The sequence below is a fragment of the Cyrtonyx montezumae genome, unplaced genomic scaffold (assembly GCF_038088225.1).
Source record: "Cyrtonyx montezumae isolate F1298 unplaced genomic scaffold, pur_monq_1.0 scaffold_3, whole genome shotgun sequence".
Taxonomy (NCBI): Eukaryota; Metazoa; Chordata; class Aves; order Galliformes; family Odontophoridae; genus Cyrtonyx; species Cyrtonyx montezumae.
The window spans coordinates 28813989-28829038 of record NW_027072034.1 but is presented as its reverse complement, the minus strand read 5'-3'; the positions used below and the strand labels follow the sequence as shown (position 1 = coordinate 28829038).

The 15050-nt window shown below is 37.1% G+C and overlaps 1 protein-coding gene across 1 annotated transcript in view; it reads left to right on the top strand.

Annotated features, from left to right (window-relative positions):
* MYO16 (myosin XVI) overlaps window positions 1–15050 on the top strand; it is a 257006-nt gene that overhangs the window by 81879 nt on the left and 160077 nt on the right. The window contains exons 9-11 of the mRNA XM_065741050.1: window positions 4391–4541; window positions 11720–11830; window positions 13477–13542. Of these exons, the coding sequence (XP_065597122.1) occupies window positions 4391–4541; window positions 11720–11830; window positions 13477–13542 (328 nt within the window). The remainder of the gene's footprint in view (window positions 1–4390; window positions 4542–11719; window positions 11831–13476; window positions 13543–15050) is intronic.

Genomic DNA, 15050 nt, shown 5'->3' with positions numbered 1-15050 from the left:
ATACATTTTGAACTTTTCATATTTTCTTGTAAATCTTGAGAAAAGAGTCATACTTGAGAAAAAAGTCATACATAAGTAAAAAGATGTAAAATGGATATGATACACTCATCGTAGTTTTACTGTTGTCAATTTCTGAAATTCTAATTTCTATGTGCTGTAATCCATCAGAGTTTTAAAAGGTACAGACAATTTCTTTATACACAACACAGTTGTGATTTACTTGCTGCATAGTTGAAGCATGTCAATAACACAAGGCTGTGAAATACTGTGTAATTTTATTTTTTGGACCCACCACCAGAGAGTATATCGGGAAAAAATAAATAAACCTCTCAAGTTATACATCTAGACAGACAGAGGAGATATATTTACTCTCATTTTTATCAGTTATAATTTGTAGTCTGCGGGGCATATTTGGAACACAATGAAATCTGATGGGAATAAGCAATTGTTATGAAATGAAGTGTGAATTTCAAGTTAAAAAACAAAGGATTGAGATTCTGAAACAATGAAGAACTGTATTTTTAAGTATTGATTAAAGTAATAGTATCAGAAATTGAAAGTACATAGGTTACTTCTGTAACACTGTAATGATACCTAGCAAAATATTATTTTTGTATGCTTTAGAGACTTTCAACACTTTTTTATGATTCTTATGTCTGGATAATGTTTCACCCACTTTTCCAGTGTTTTATATTCTAGAAGTTTTTGCTAGATGTTGTACTGGATACTGTTATTTAATGTTAAAACACATCTCTGAGAATCTTTTCTCTGCACTTTCATTCCTGAAATATAAGAACTATTTTTTGAGAACTTTCTAAATGGTTATTCTTCATATGACAGTTATATTAAACTGCCATGGGTCGTGAATTCCACTGGAACTTTTGGAAAAGCAGAGGACCTTGAGTGGAAAAATAATGGAGATGGATTTATTTTTGAAAATGGACACATTAACCTTTGTTGCATCTCTTGGCAGCTTTGTCCCAGTGTGTCAGTGTAGCAAATTTGGCGGTGCTTACACAGCCTGCTTGAGAATGCAGTACTGGGTCAAACTAAAGACCTTCTTAGTCCTGTACACTGCCGTTGAGAGTTGTCCATTGGAAATAGCAAGGGGGAAGATACATAAGGGTATGGTAAGCTTGAAGTAATGCTGCTTTGACGTGTTCTCCAGATTTTCAGCAGCCCTAGGCTTAGAGAGTTCCTGAGGCAGGGCTTTTGCACTGAGTAGCTCTCATATCTGCTGTCAGCATGAGGGTGTCAGAGGTCTGTCTGGCCCAACAGCAATCCACAGATAGGAGAGCTCTTGGAAGGCAGAAGAACTTCTGCATTGGGAATGTACATGAAACAGATATCACTACTGAAAGTCTAGAAAATATGAGTTACCCATTCCTTGCTCCCTGCAGAGTTCCATTTAGCTGAGCTCCATCTCAGCTATGTAGTGTGCTTGCTCAACAGTGAAAAACAAGACCTTACAGAGAGTTATTCTTCCAGGTGATAATACCTCTTTTCTCAAGATAGAGTGAATTAGCCTCAAGAGTGCCTCTTAGTCTTGGTTCATTAGGGAGGCAGTCTAGATGGCTGTTCAACCAAATTCTCACCTTTTAAATGGCTATTACAGAGAGTGACGAGTTCTGTCCTTTGTGCTCTATTAAAGTCCATAGACAGACATGCAGCGTGCTAGGTTAAAGATGAATCTGTGCTATTCTTGTGTATCAAACAGGTGCTGCAAAGACAAATGCACAATACTAACCCACAGTTACAATTGGTTTAGCCTTTGTTATTTCCATACCCCATCAACCCTCCTGACATAGGGAAGTATGTGTAGACTGATGATACAGTTTCACAAGAGTTAATTTAAGTCTGTGCTGTATTCGTATTGGTGTAGTACTGTGTTGTAGTCGTATTTCTTTGTGGCCGTCTCTCAGTAGAGAAGAGCACTGTAAAGGAGACTGCAAAATGAAAAACAAGCAATTACAAATAGCACGTGCTCTGTCAACAAATCTGATTTTGCTGGTTCTAGATGAAATTAATGTATTGATTTCTGGAAGAAAACTTTGAAAAGACTGATTGAAGGTCTGAATCTTTACTCAGTTTAAAAAAAAAAGTAAATAAATAAATTAAAAATATGTATATATATAGAGAGAGAGAGAAAGAGGGAGAGCAGTCATTGTGTTTGTGGTATGCTAGAATGCCCAAAGAGGTTGTGGAGTCTCTTTGTCCAGAGATATTCAAGACCTACCCAGACACCTACCTGTGCAACCTGGGCTAGGGAGCTGCTTTGGCAGTGGAGTTGGACTAGCTGGTTTCTAGAGGTCCCTTCTAACCCCTACAATTCTGTGATTATGTGATACTTCGTTATCATGTTGCAAGGGAAAAGTTGTCATCTTCTCTGGCCTGACTCTGGGAGTTCAGGCCTTCAGCTTAGTCAGCATTATGATCTAGTGGTCAGAACTGATGATTTGTCCAGGTTTCAGAAAATCAAGAAGGATAACCCCTTTCCTATCCCAAAAAACCAGCACACATCACTTTACCCACTTTGGTTTGCATCTTGGACTTTTTCTTTGATGGGGAGTTTACGTGTTGCCACTCCATGAACTGATATTTTGACCCTGTCTCATAATACTGACACCATATTTCATCTCTGATAATGATGCAGTCTGTGAAACTATCACCTTCAGCCTCATATTGGTTCAGTGGATCCTGGCAAACCTGTATATGTGTTATTTCTGTTCCTGTATGAGCATTCGTGAGAGCCAACTGGCACAAACTTTGTGATATTCCAACATTGCCACCATCATTTCCAACATATTGAAGCCAATATTCAGCTGTGTACAGAGTTCCCTGGTTGTAATCTGCCAATTTGCATGGATGAACTGATCAAGATGCTTTTTATTATGCAACAGTTGTACGTGGCTGTCCGGAATGTGTCTGTCTTGCATGTCATTGTTGTCATTGCTGAAATGGACCACCCACAGCCACATTGTGCTCCCACTGGTTGGTCTGCAGAAATGTTCAGCAAGTGTTGATGAATGTCAAAGGCTGCCATTGTTTTAACATGGAAGAATTGATTGATCACCTTCACTTCATGCACACTTCCATGTTAGTGTCAGACACCATTCTGTCAGAGTACCCCTTTGCTGCCATCTGTCACACGGCAACAACATGTAATGGGATATTAGTGGGAAGGTTCAACCTTTACTGTCATTCCACCAACATCTGACTGACATTGTGGGCCAGTGTAATAAAATAGGAGGCATTACTTTCATAGTGCATAAAAAGGTTTAGATAATGGCTCAAAAGCAAGGCAAAAGGCAAAAACATTTGGCTCTTGGATCTTTTCTCTATGTCACAATTGTTGAACAGATTTACAGACAAATTATCTTATGTGAATCAAAGCAGTAAATAGAAGCTTTTGTTTTCACCAGTGTTCTTCTGGACATTTTGCATTAAAATGTCTGAAGCACAGTATCCTACAGTAGATTGTGCTATTCCCACATTGGCTCCACATCTACTTTTAAAATAAATTACATACACATTTTGGCACAGACTTGTTGTGTACTACATGAGATTGTCTCATTTGCACTACCAGGGGCCAAGCTATTGTTTTGTATGATGTTAGTGTTCTCAGCTCCTGGGGCTGATTCCTCTCTAGTTCCTCTGGGTGTAAAACACTGCCAAAATCATCCAAGGTTTTGACATTGTTTTTCAAAACTGTCGTGTGGTCTAATGTATCAGTAGGGAAAATATCTCCATGCATGTAAAAATATGTTTACATTTACATGTGAATAAATCGTATGTACTGGCAGAGATTTCAGGAGCCCATTTACGTTGTTTTTTCTGTTTGTTTGTTTTTGTTTTTGTTGGTTTTTTTTAAGTCTATAACAAATACAGTGCAACTTTTATTCATAAAATGCAGCTTGGGTGTTGCCTATTTATGAAAAGCTAAAAGTTCTTGGATTTTATTTTATTTTTAACTGCAGTGTCAATATCTATATTGCATTATTTTTAACTGATTACATTTCAAAACACTATTACCTATGTTAATTGTGCATTTCAATTCAGTTTTCAAATTGCCTATTGATTTGCCAGCCTAGTGCTGTCAAATAGAGGCTCATGCATATTCTGTTTGGTTTGCTTAGTTTGGCTTCAAAATGGTTATGCATAAAGGTGAATTTTAAATCAAAGTGTTCTGCTTTGTGTCTTTAGGAACAGACCCAACCTGGTGAAAAGTTTATTTTATTACCACTTTCTGTTTTTGTACTTGAACTAACTGCTAATGTCTCAGCCTTGAATTGTACCTTATTTCTGTGTTTGCCCCACCTTCATTGGTCAATCTTCTGTTTATTTGACATCTTCAGCAGGAGTCTAATTGCTTTATTGATTCTCTTTGTAGCAATCCCCTGGCTTTACCAATTGCCAAGCAAGACAGTTTGCTGGAGAAAGACACCATGTTTAGGGATGCAGCTAAAGGTTTATGTAAGCAACAGTCTCAAGACAGTGCATCTGAAAACATCGTGATGAACAATACAGCCAAACTTGAACAGGTAATGGCATACAAAATCCTCAAATGTTTTTGTTGTTTAGGTCTGGAAATTGTAAATTTAGTGAAGCTGAAGAAGGTGGTAATTTTTTTTCTGTGCACTACAAGGCAACATGATTTGCACTGTGGACCCTTGTCTCCTTGGTCACAGTCTGGCCCTGCAAGGAGCTTTATCTCAGTAAAGGCACCAGCTGCCTTCTGCCAGCTCCTGGATGAAATTGGTGGCTGTGAGTTGTTCAGGCCCTATTGGTGGTTGACAGGAGTAGAGGAACAGGTATTAGTACTGTTCAGAGTGTGCTTCAGTCTCTTGCTTGGGTTTACAAAGGAAAGAAATAAAGCTTGGGAGACTGCAAAACCAAAAGACAATGTCTGGGGAATATTAAATTGCAAAATAAGTGACTAATTCAGAGATAGGAGTTGCCAGATTTTCAGCTGCAGTGTTAACTCCATGTCATGTCCTAATATATTAGGATGCAGGCACACTACAGTTTCTTCACAGGATCACAGCCTCATTCAGTTCACAGGGAGAATGCAAAAGGAGTCAATTACCTATTTGCTTGTAAATCTGGCATGTCCTAACTTTAAATATTTAGAACTTAAGTATTATTTTTGAGGAGGTAAAAGGGGCTTTCTATTTTGTTATATGTATTTAGGAAACATGTATTCTAGAAGCATTTAGCCATTTGCAAAAGAAACCCCACTTAGAACTGAGGGCTGGAAGGAAGAATTTCCTTTTAAAGTCACTTGCTGTGCGTTTGAAGCATAACAAAGGAGCAGAATGCTGATTTCATTTAAACCATGTTCAGTTTAGAATAACTATGCCTGTTTTGGCAAAGCATTCATATTCCAATGCTTTTTGAATATGTTTCAAAGGAATGTTGTGTTAATCATATGAGATCAATCAGTGAATTCATATGTCAGTCATATGAGTCTGTCTCTGAAAGTGCTCAGCTTTGGAATCCCATGGAGCATGCAGTTCCCTATTCAGTCTATTCCACTGTAAGATACCATAAAACATTTTACGCTTGGCTTACATCTTGTTTTCATTTCATACAAATTGTGGCCTTGCTGACTGTGCACTCCTGTGACAAAAACACAGTGAAGAAATGGTAGAAGTGCTTCCAACTGCTTTAGTAAGAACCCTTTTACAATTGTACAGAAGGATAGGGAGATGCTTAAATGAGTCTTGCTGAAACTGGTATTTCCTTTTGTATGTTCAACAGAAGTTTCAACAAGAATATACATACTTCCTTTTCTTTGATTCTGCTTTTGTGAAGACCATACTAAAATTATTCAAGTTTTCAATATCTCCAGGCTAGACTTTAGCTTTATAGTAAAACATATGCTGAAGCTGATCAAAGAAGCAGCTGATCCTTAAGGTGAGAAAGGGCAAACAAGGGTTTCTACGATGATTGCTTACCCTTCCACCATGTTGTTTAGAGTCATTTCTGAGTCTCAGTGTAGATCTTAAAACATCACTCCTTCTGTCTCTCAGTACTTCGTGCCACTTCTCACAATAGGTTAATTCAAAGACATGACAGCAGAATGAAAGGGTTAATCTCTCTTAGCTGCATTAGCTGAGAGATTTCTGCAGAAAATTCTGTGAAATTCTGCTCCATGCATATCAGAAGGAACCCGGATGCTTTCCTGTTCAGTCTGCTGTAGGGAACCTGCTTTTGCAGGGATTTGGACTAGATGATCACCAGAGGTTCCTTCCAACCCCTATGATTCTGTGATTTAGTCATTGTTTCATTCTTATCTCTTGTAGAATAAAGAGCCATCTATCATGGTCTGATCTCTGGCCCTATGAATTGAGGCAGCATATATTGCCAAGTTGAAGAAAAGCAGTCAAGATCAACATTTCTTATTGGTGTATGTAGAACATGCATCTTAGTTCTAAGATCTGATCTTTCCAAATAACACATTTTGAATATATATATATATATATACTTATTCAGTTTGGAAACTTAAATTTTTTTTTATTGTTGATACCAAAGGAAAGTGTGGAACAATCCCTTCCCACTACTCCTCTCTTTTAGGTATACTAATTCTAATAAATTTCACTATCTTTTATTCTTACCAGTTGCATTATAAACTACGTTCAGTGTAATCATGTTCTGTTTAATTTTTCAGTAGGATATGTGGAGTCACTGCTTGGGTTTTATGTTTATATATTATTGAAATAGATCAGCGTGATATTTCCAGTGCTTTGTGTCTGAAATATCATACATTCTTGGCCAATATGGCATGCTGATTAGGCCTTTATTGGAGGATCAGAGAGAAAAATTCATCTTATTACTTCTGAAACATGCATTTTTAATAGAGAAAGACCATAACTTTTTTGGCTTTAAGAAAACTTAACAGCTCATATTTATATGTAGCCTCGGGTATTTTTAATTGTAAAAATAATGAAAAAGAACCTTAACAAAATATTATTTTTCATGCAGCAAGATTTTTATTGCATGAAGTATATGAGATGGTGATCAAATGACTACATTTATACTGCATTTTAGGTCTTTCTTGGATTGAGTTAGCTTTTGCTTTTTCCAAGGTAGAAGCTGTTCTTTGATCATAGGTAATTTCAAAGTCTACGTTGCCAAACAAAGAAAGCAGTATGAATAATTTACAGAGTTTTAGTCTAGCTGGCTATTTCTTTCAGCTGTAAGGATATTTTTCAAGTTGTACACATCCGGCAAAGAAGTATAGATGGCATCTTATCTTTTTCTGAATTAGATCCTTTAAAATGTTTCTTCTTTTGCTTTTAGTTCTTGTTTACATATCATTAATACAATCATAGAATGGCTTGACTTGGAAGGAACCTTAAAGATCATCTAGTTGCAACTCCCTACCATGCCCAGGGCTGCCCTCCACCAGCTTAGACTGCTCGGGTCCCCATCCAACCTAACCTTGGGTGCCTCCAGGGGATGGGGCATGCACATCTTCTATGAGCAGACTGTGCAACTGCCTCACCACTCTCTGTGTAAAAAATTTCTGCCTAACATCTAATCTAAATCTCTCTTTTAGTTTAAAGCCATTTCCCCTTGTCCAATCACTGTCAGATCAGGTAAAAAGTCAGTCTTCTTCTTGTTTATAAGTTCTCCTCAAATATTGGTCTACCCAGAGCCTTCTCTTCTCTAAACCAAACATGCTCACCTCTCCCAACTTTTTTTTTTTTTTTTTCTCATAAAGAGAAGTGCTCCAGACCTTTGATCATCTTCTTGGCCCTTCTCTGGACCTGCTTCAACAGCTCTACATCTTTCTTGTGCTGGGGGCCCCAGTACTCTGGAGGGATTCTGGGATGGATACAGTAGAGGGGAACAATCACCTCCCTCTCTCTGTTGGTCAGCCCTCCTTTGATGCACTGTGGGATACAATTGGCCTTCCAGTAAGCAAGTGCACACTTCTGGCTCATGTCCAGCTTTTTGCCTTTCAGCACCTCTTCTTGTCATTGCAGTTTGTATACATATCTGGGTTTGCCCTGACCCAAATGCAACGCTTTGCACTTGGCCTTCTTGAACCTCATTAAATTCACATGGGCCCACTTTTCAAGCCAGTCCTGGTCCTTCTGGATGGCATTGTTTCCTTCTTTATGTCAGCTACAGCACTCAGCTCGATGTTGTCAGCAAACTTGCTGAAGGTGTACTCAATCTTATAATGCAGATCATTAATAAAGATGTTGAAGAGCGCTGGTCCCAAGGCAGATCCCCCAGGGGCGCACCTCCATGTGCACATGGAACTATTAACCATTCGGTTGTGACCTTCCAGCCAACTCTTTATCCACTACTCCAGCTATCAAATGCACATTGGTAGGGATGTGGTGCAGGACTGTGTCAGAGGTCCAGAAGTCCAGCTAGATGAAATCAATCACCCTTCTTTTGTCCACTGATGCTGTCAGTGTCATAGAAGGCCACCAGGTTGCTCAGGCATGATCTCCCTTTGGAGAGGCTGTGCTGACTGTCATGGATCATATCCTGTCTCACGTGTGTCTAAGCGTAGCTTCCATGAGGATCTACTTCATTATATACCCAGATGCAGATGTGAGGCTCACCTGCCTGTTCCCTGGCTATTACCTATATTATGAAATAAAAGAAGCACGAGCATGTTTGGAGCACAAGTCTTATGAGGAGCGGCTGAGGGAGCTGGGATTGTTTAGTCTGGAGAAGAGGAGGCTCAGAGGAGACCTTATTGCACTCTACCACTTCTTGAAGGGAGGTTGTGGTGAGGAGGGGGTGGGCCTCTTCTCCCTGATAAATAATGACAGGACGAGAGGGAATGGCCACAAGTTGCGCCGGGGAAGATTTAGATTAGACCTGAGGAAACATTTTTTTTCTGAAAGAGTGGTCAGGCACTGGAATGGCCTGCCTAGGGAGGTGGTTGAGGCACCATCCCTAGTGCTGTTCAAGAAGCGTTTAGATGAGGTGCTAAGGGATTTGATTTAGTAGTTGGGTAGGGATAGTGATAGGAGGATGGTTGGACTAGATGATCTTGTAGGTCCTTTCCAACCTTATGAACCTATGAAATCTAGGAAATTACATCCTAGAGGTACTTCCTCCTTTATATTTCTACATTTATTGCTTTCTGGATTAATTAAATGAGAAGTATTTTTTTCCACAGTTTTATGGGGAAAACAGGAAATAGAAAGCATCATTAAACTGTGTAATCAGGCACCACTGCCATCTTGTTCATCTTTGCAGCTGGTATAAAAACTACAATAGGGTATAGAAGCCAATCAAGTATAAAGTTTGTGTTTTGGTATCTATTCTCTGAAGTATGAAAGTACTGAAAGCTCAACACGGTTGTGAAACAAAAGAAGCCCCAGATCCTTATCTAAAATTGTTTGGTTGAATCGTTAACAGTGTACAACTTCTATCTCTCTGTTTCTAAATAATCTTTGTCTCAAGCCTGCTTGGATCATTTTCAAAAGAATCCAAATAAATATTCTTTTTTTTTTTTTTTTTTTTCCCTTTCAAGAGTTTTCTTCCCTTCCTGATGGTGCTAGCTACCTTGCTGCTGAATCTTTTATTGAAAATCCAGGGTCATAAGAGAGATTAAAAATGATTGGAAAACTGGAGAGCGAGGAAAGAAAAGTCTTCGCTTGATCTTTTTAGGCTCACTTATAGAGCTCTGTTGTAATGTGCATTTTCCTTACATTTTTTATGGGCTACTAGTTTGCTTAGTTCAGCATCTGTTGCAGCAGGAATGAAGATTAGATGTCTGCCTTTCATGTTTCAGTGGATGAATGGAAAAACACTGACAAATCTTCTACTAATATTCATACTGTTACAAGCAGATGAGGTTTACATACAGCATTTTAGTAGTCAACGTTTACTGCCTGTTTGTAGAGATGATAGGGAAAGGAAAGCTATGGGGAGATACCTCATACATTTACTCTTGTTATGTCATACAATTGTTTCAGGCATTATTTTCTACCAAATGTATTTGTCTTTAGGGGAATAGTAAGAAAATTATTGAAGACGAGCAGAGGTTCCCACATTTTTTCCAAGCACTGTATCAGTCCCCAGATGGAAGCTTGCTGAAGCCTCCAGTACTGTAATGAAAATATCCAGCACAGAGCTATTAAAACAAAAATGCATTCCATAGCACTTGAAGTAGAGGGTGAACTACTTGAAGTAGAAAGGGTGGCCTGCACAGATGAAAAGTGCTGCAGGGCTCTGAAACACAGTTGGAGCTGGAGATCACGACCGCTGCTATAGATAGTGCTCCTCACAAAGGAAAGATGGCTTCATACATGCCATCTATATTTTCTTTACTTTCATTGTATTTTGCAGTTTCTTTAGGTTGTGTGATTAAGCTGCTGTCTCATTATTCAGTGCTAAAGATGGATGAAAAAAAGAGTGGGTGAGTGGGTTGAGATGGGCAAATAGTTCTGTGGTTGTGATATCTGCTGTGCATCATTTGATACTTCCTGGGAAAATAGAAGAATAAGCAATCACTGTTGAGTGAATATTTTAATGCTTGTATTCAATACTACTATTGTCAGGAAGAAAAAAAATTGCTTGGACCAAAGCTCTATGATTGTATTTGCATGTATATTTCAAGAATCTGAAATACTAAGATGAAGTGAGATTGTTAGTCTTATTTTATTAAGATTAAATTCTTCAGCAGTAGCATTCAGTGCAGCTCTGACAAATGCAGGAAGAAAACGCTTGAATCTATAAAAACAGTGGGAACTCAGTAGTTTGGGATCAGATTCTCAGTATTAAACACCAGTATCCATAGTCAGTGGGGTCTTCTTACCAGAAATACACTCCAGATTCCTCCCGGAATCTCCTGGTCTACTTGCTGCTTCTGTCATCTTCATCACCCATACTCCAAATAGGCACTGCAGAGTATTTTAGTAAACTCAAAACAAACAAATCCAATAATTTTGTTGTCAGTCACACGAGGATTTTCTGTTTCTAGGTATTCTCTCAATGTTCAAAAATATATTTCTTTAGCATAAAGAATTAAGCTAAAATTTAAGTGCAGATCATAATTTATTAGCACTCCACTTGATGTATCAGTATTTATTTTGACTTTAATCAGATTTCCTAGTATCACTGACTTTTTTTCTTCTGTCTCCGGTTCTGTTGCTTGATATTTTTTGTTTTCTTATTATTTACTTTCTGTTGCAGGCATATGTTTGTCATCTCAGAATTACGAGGCTTATTTAATTCAGCAGTTTGGGCTCCCGTAGCTGTTTTATTGAATCTGTTCTCCTTAATGATATGATTTTCACTTTTTATTAACTTCCTTCTTTTCTCCTGAAACCTAATAGAATTTTAAATCCTTTATGATGTAGAGTAATATGACAGATTTGCTAAATATTAGGCAATAAATAGTTTACTTGTACATACTTTTATAGTGTTGATTTCTTCTGCCATAAATGTTCAGTGTAGTGCACTTGAGCTGGGAATCAGTATGTGTTTAGGGAGAGCCATGGCACTTGAGTAGAGGTCTGTGTTCAAACTCACAGAGTTATACACCTTATCATTACTGATTGTTTTTCATGTGCTTCTCTTGCCTAAGTTCATTTAATTGTATAGGAAGAGTGACAACTTTATAGCTCTGTAATGCAGTACACATAAATTCTATTAATCTAAGCTTTATGTTAGAAGATTAGAGTACAAAACGATTGGTTTTGAATTTGCTTTATTTCTTCATGTTACTTGTGTTTTCTAGATTAAGCTTATGCCTCCAGCTCCAAATGATGACTTGGCTTCTCTGAGTGAGCTAACAGACAGCAGCCTACTGTATGAGATTCAGAAGCGTTTCAATAATAATCAGATATATGTGAGTTACTATTAACTTATCAACAGGAAACCTTCAGAATGCAAAGATAAAACTTATAGGATTACTTTTACAAATAATGGACAGTGACCTGACCAATACTTACAATTAATATTTGAATGGATGAGGACATATATGTGTGTATGCCCTGTGATTTCTAGAGTGTATACAGGAAAACCAGAAATAAAAAATAGAACAATACCTCAAATATGCTCACATAAAACCAATGTGTTTATTTCACTGAACATCCATACTGAAGAAAATAGATAGGCATGCGTAATATTTCCCTCTCAAACTGCTGGAAGATCCTTCCATCTTATAGTGTTATGTTAACTTAAATTTAAAAGAGCATATGATTACTGGAAATTTAGAAGAAATTTTATAGGAGCTTTAACTACTCATAATCTCTTCATGTATTAAAGAAGTCATTTTCTATATTCTGTATTATCTAGATACCAAGCAAAAGATTGTAAAGCAAATTTTCTAGTCATTGCCACATTAAACACAGGAGGCATGTAGTTGTACTTCTGTAGAAAAATCCACACTTGAAAATTTTGCTATCTCTGTTCTTATCTTACTCATAACTTCTAATGTGTCGAAGAGGCATAGTTATGAGAGGCATATTAAAATAAAACATGGAAATTCTCTTTAACATCAAAGCCTCCTTTTTTCATGTTTCAAGGTGCATAATAAAGTTCCATTCTGTGGGAAAATCCAGCTCTGAAGTTAATCTTGAGGAGAGAGAGGAAAGAAACTACTGCATTTCAGAAGGAAAAAAGTTTATTTTCTGCAGAAAGCAGTATTTTCCTCCTCTCCAAATACAAATATTTCATGCTGTAAAAGGCAGCATAATTGCAACTGTTCACATAATAATTTACTGTCACGCTTCTTTAGAGACAGAGGTCAGAAATTTTTGCATTCTGAGAGTGTGATACAGCAACAGCTACTTGCATGGAGTGAGAAGTATAGCAACAGGGGTGACCTACAACCTTCTACTTAAGTACATCTTTCAAATATGAGTTTTATGAACATGAAATAGTGAAGTCTTGGCACCTTTGCAATCAGTGGATGATTTGCTTTTACTTTTAATATAGCCAGGATATATCTTTTATTTTATATGCTTGTGCATATTCATGGACTTATATAAATTCTAATATATGTATCCATTGCTCTGTCTCATCTCACAAGAAATGTACTTTAATGTATTGGTTCTGTTTAACAAATATAGCATTTCTAAATTCTGTCGTTGAACCTGTAAATTTGCTCAAGGAACTTGGTTATGTGTTAGGCATGTCACAATTTTGTAATTTAACAAATGTTGAGTTACAAAGTAACTTTCAAATAATTTATGCAGTGTAATTTCCGTGCATAATTTTCCATTATAAATAACTCTGTTTTATTACAAAAAGAGTAATTAATGCTATCTGAATTGTAAATTTAGATCTCAATTTAACATGAATCTAAAAACACCGAATTCTCAAATTATATTTAATATATTGATAGCTAGATTTAAGATGCTTTGTGAAGAGTCTTTTCTGGAAGAAAAACATTAGGCTCCTTAAGAATTAATTCTTTCTTAATCAAGCAATTATATGATATGTCTCACTTCTTTTTTTGTTTTTTGTTTTGTTTTGTTTTGGTTTTTTTAGACTTACATTGGTGATAAATTGCTGCTTGTTAATCCATTTAAAGAACTTCCTATCTATTCTACCATGGTAAGCATTCTGTCTTTAAAATGTTGTAGTGTGGAGTTTTTTCAGTGGATTCGTATAATTAGTTAACAGGACAGACCTCTGTAATTAACTGAAAGTATATACCCTTTCTTATTGAGAGTTAAACTTATTGAGTTTAAATAATTAGCAAAAAACTTTATATTTCTTCTATGACACCACTGTTTTTGTTATCTGTCTTATTTGTGTAACAGCCACCTTGCTAATGTTTTGTAAGAGAAGTAGCATGCACAATTGTTAAAAAGTGGTTCCTGATGTGCAGTGTGACATTGGCGTCTTCTGCCACTTCTAAACTTGCAAGAGGAGACAGTCATGCTTTATGCAATGGTTGTTTGGGTTCACAACTTGCTAAAAGTGCATTTGTGAAGATGATAACCTTGAGGAGTGCTAGAAGGCTCGAGCTTGCTGTCTGAGCTCCATATCAGGCTGTTTGATTCAGGCACTGTACAAGCAAGGAATGCAGAGTGCTTGGTGTGAGCATAGACTATGCTGGGGCAGTCTCACAGATATGGCATGTAGTAGGCACAGGTAATGCAGGGGCAAACGTGGGTCCAAGTGTGTGCTGTCAGATGCACAGAGCCACTTAAGCATTTCAGATGTTTCTCTTTCTTTGCTAGGACCCTTATCTTTCTAATTTTTCACTTAAACAGTAAACTAGTTACTTACAAGGGGTTTATTGTGTCAGTACGTAGACATCAGTACTAAATTAGGAAGACTTTTCAGTATGGTATGAATACTGTAAAGATAGGTGACTTGATCTCTGCTTTATCCTCACTGAGACATTCCAGAGACAGTGTGTGCATGACTATTGATTTTTTTAATTCCCATCCCACACTCATTATTTCCTTGTAATTGCAATGAATTCAGGTCCCTTGCTGTATTAGGTAACATTCAGATATATTTATTTAGTTTTACAGGGATTGTAAATCACTCAAAATTGGTAAGCAAATTAATCTGTGACTGCTTGCTGCATTATGAGGCTTTGTGTGCATCAGTAGATGCTAAGATGTTTGGTGGTAGGAGCAGCAGATTCCAAGTATGAAGTCTGAATTTAGTTTCTATAAGTGGAATTCACCATAAGTTATAGGGTTTTATATGATTATTTTTTCCCATCTCTGTATATTTTGCTTTAGATACACAATGAGACTGTGCAACAAGAAGGAGCAGTAAAGAAAAAGAATTCCAAGATAAATTGGCCTGTACAAAATTTTTAAATCCAGGATGAAGCAATGAAAAGATGATCTATATATTATTCAGTAGCAACAACTCAGATTTTCTTCCTTTTATAATCATTTTTCATAACTTGGCAATTTTATGCTGACCTTCCACTCTTAGTTCCAATAGACTACCAAAACCAAATCATTTCTTAATCTGTTTTTCACACTGAGATAAAACAGAGCTTTTAATAGAGCATTAATATATGCTGCTTCATTTGATACAGTTGTTAGGTGATAGTATTAACTCATTTTGATGCTGAAATACCCTTTACCTCT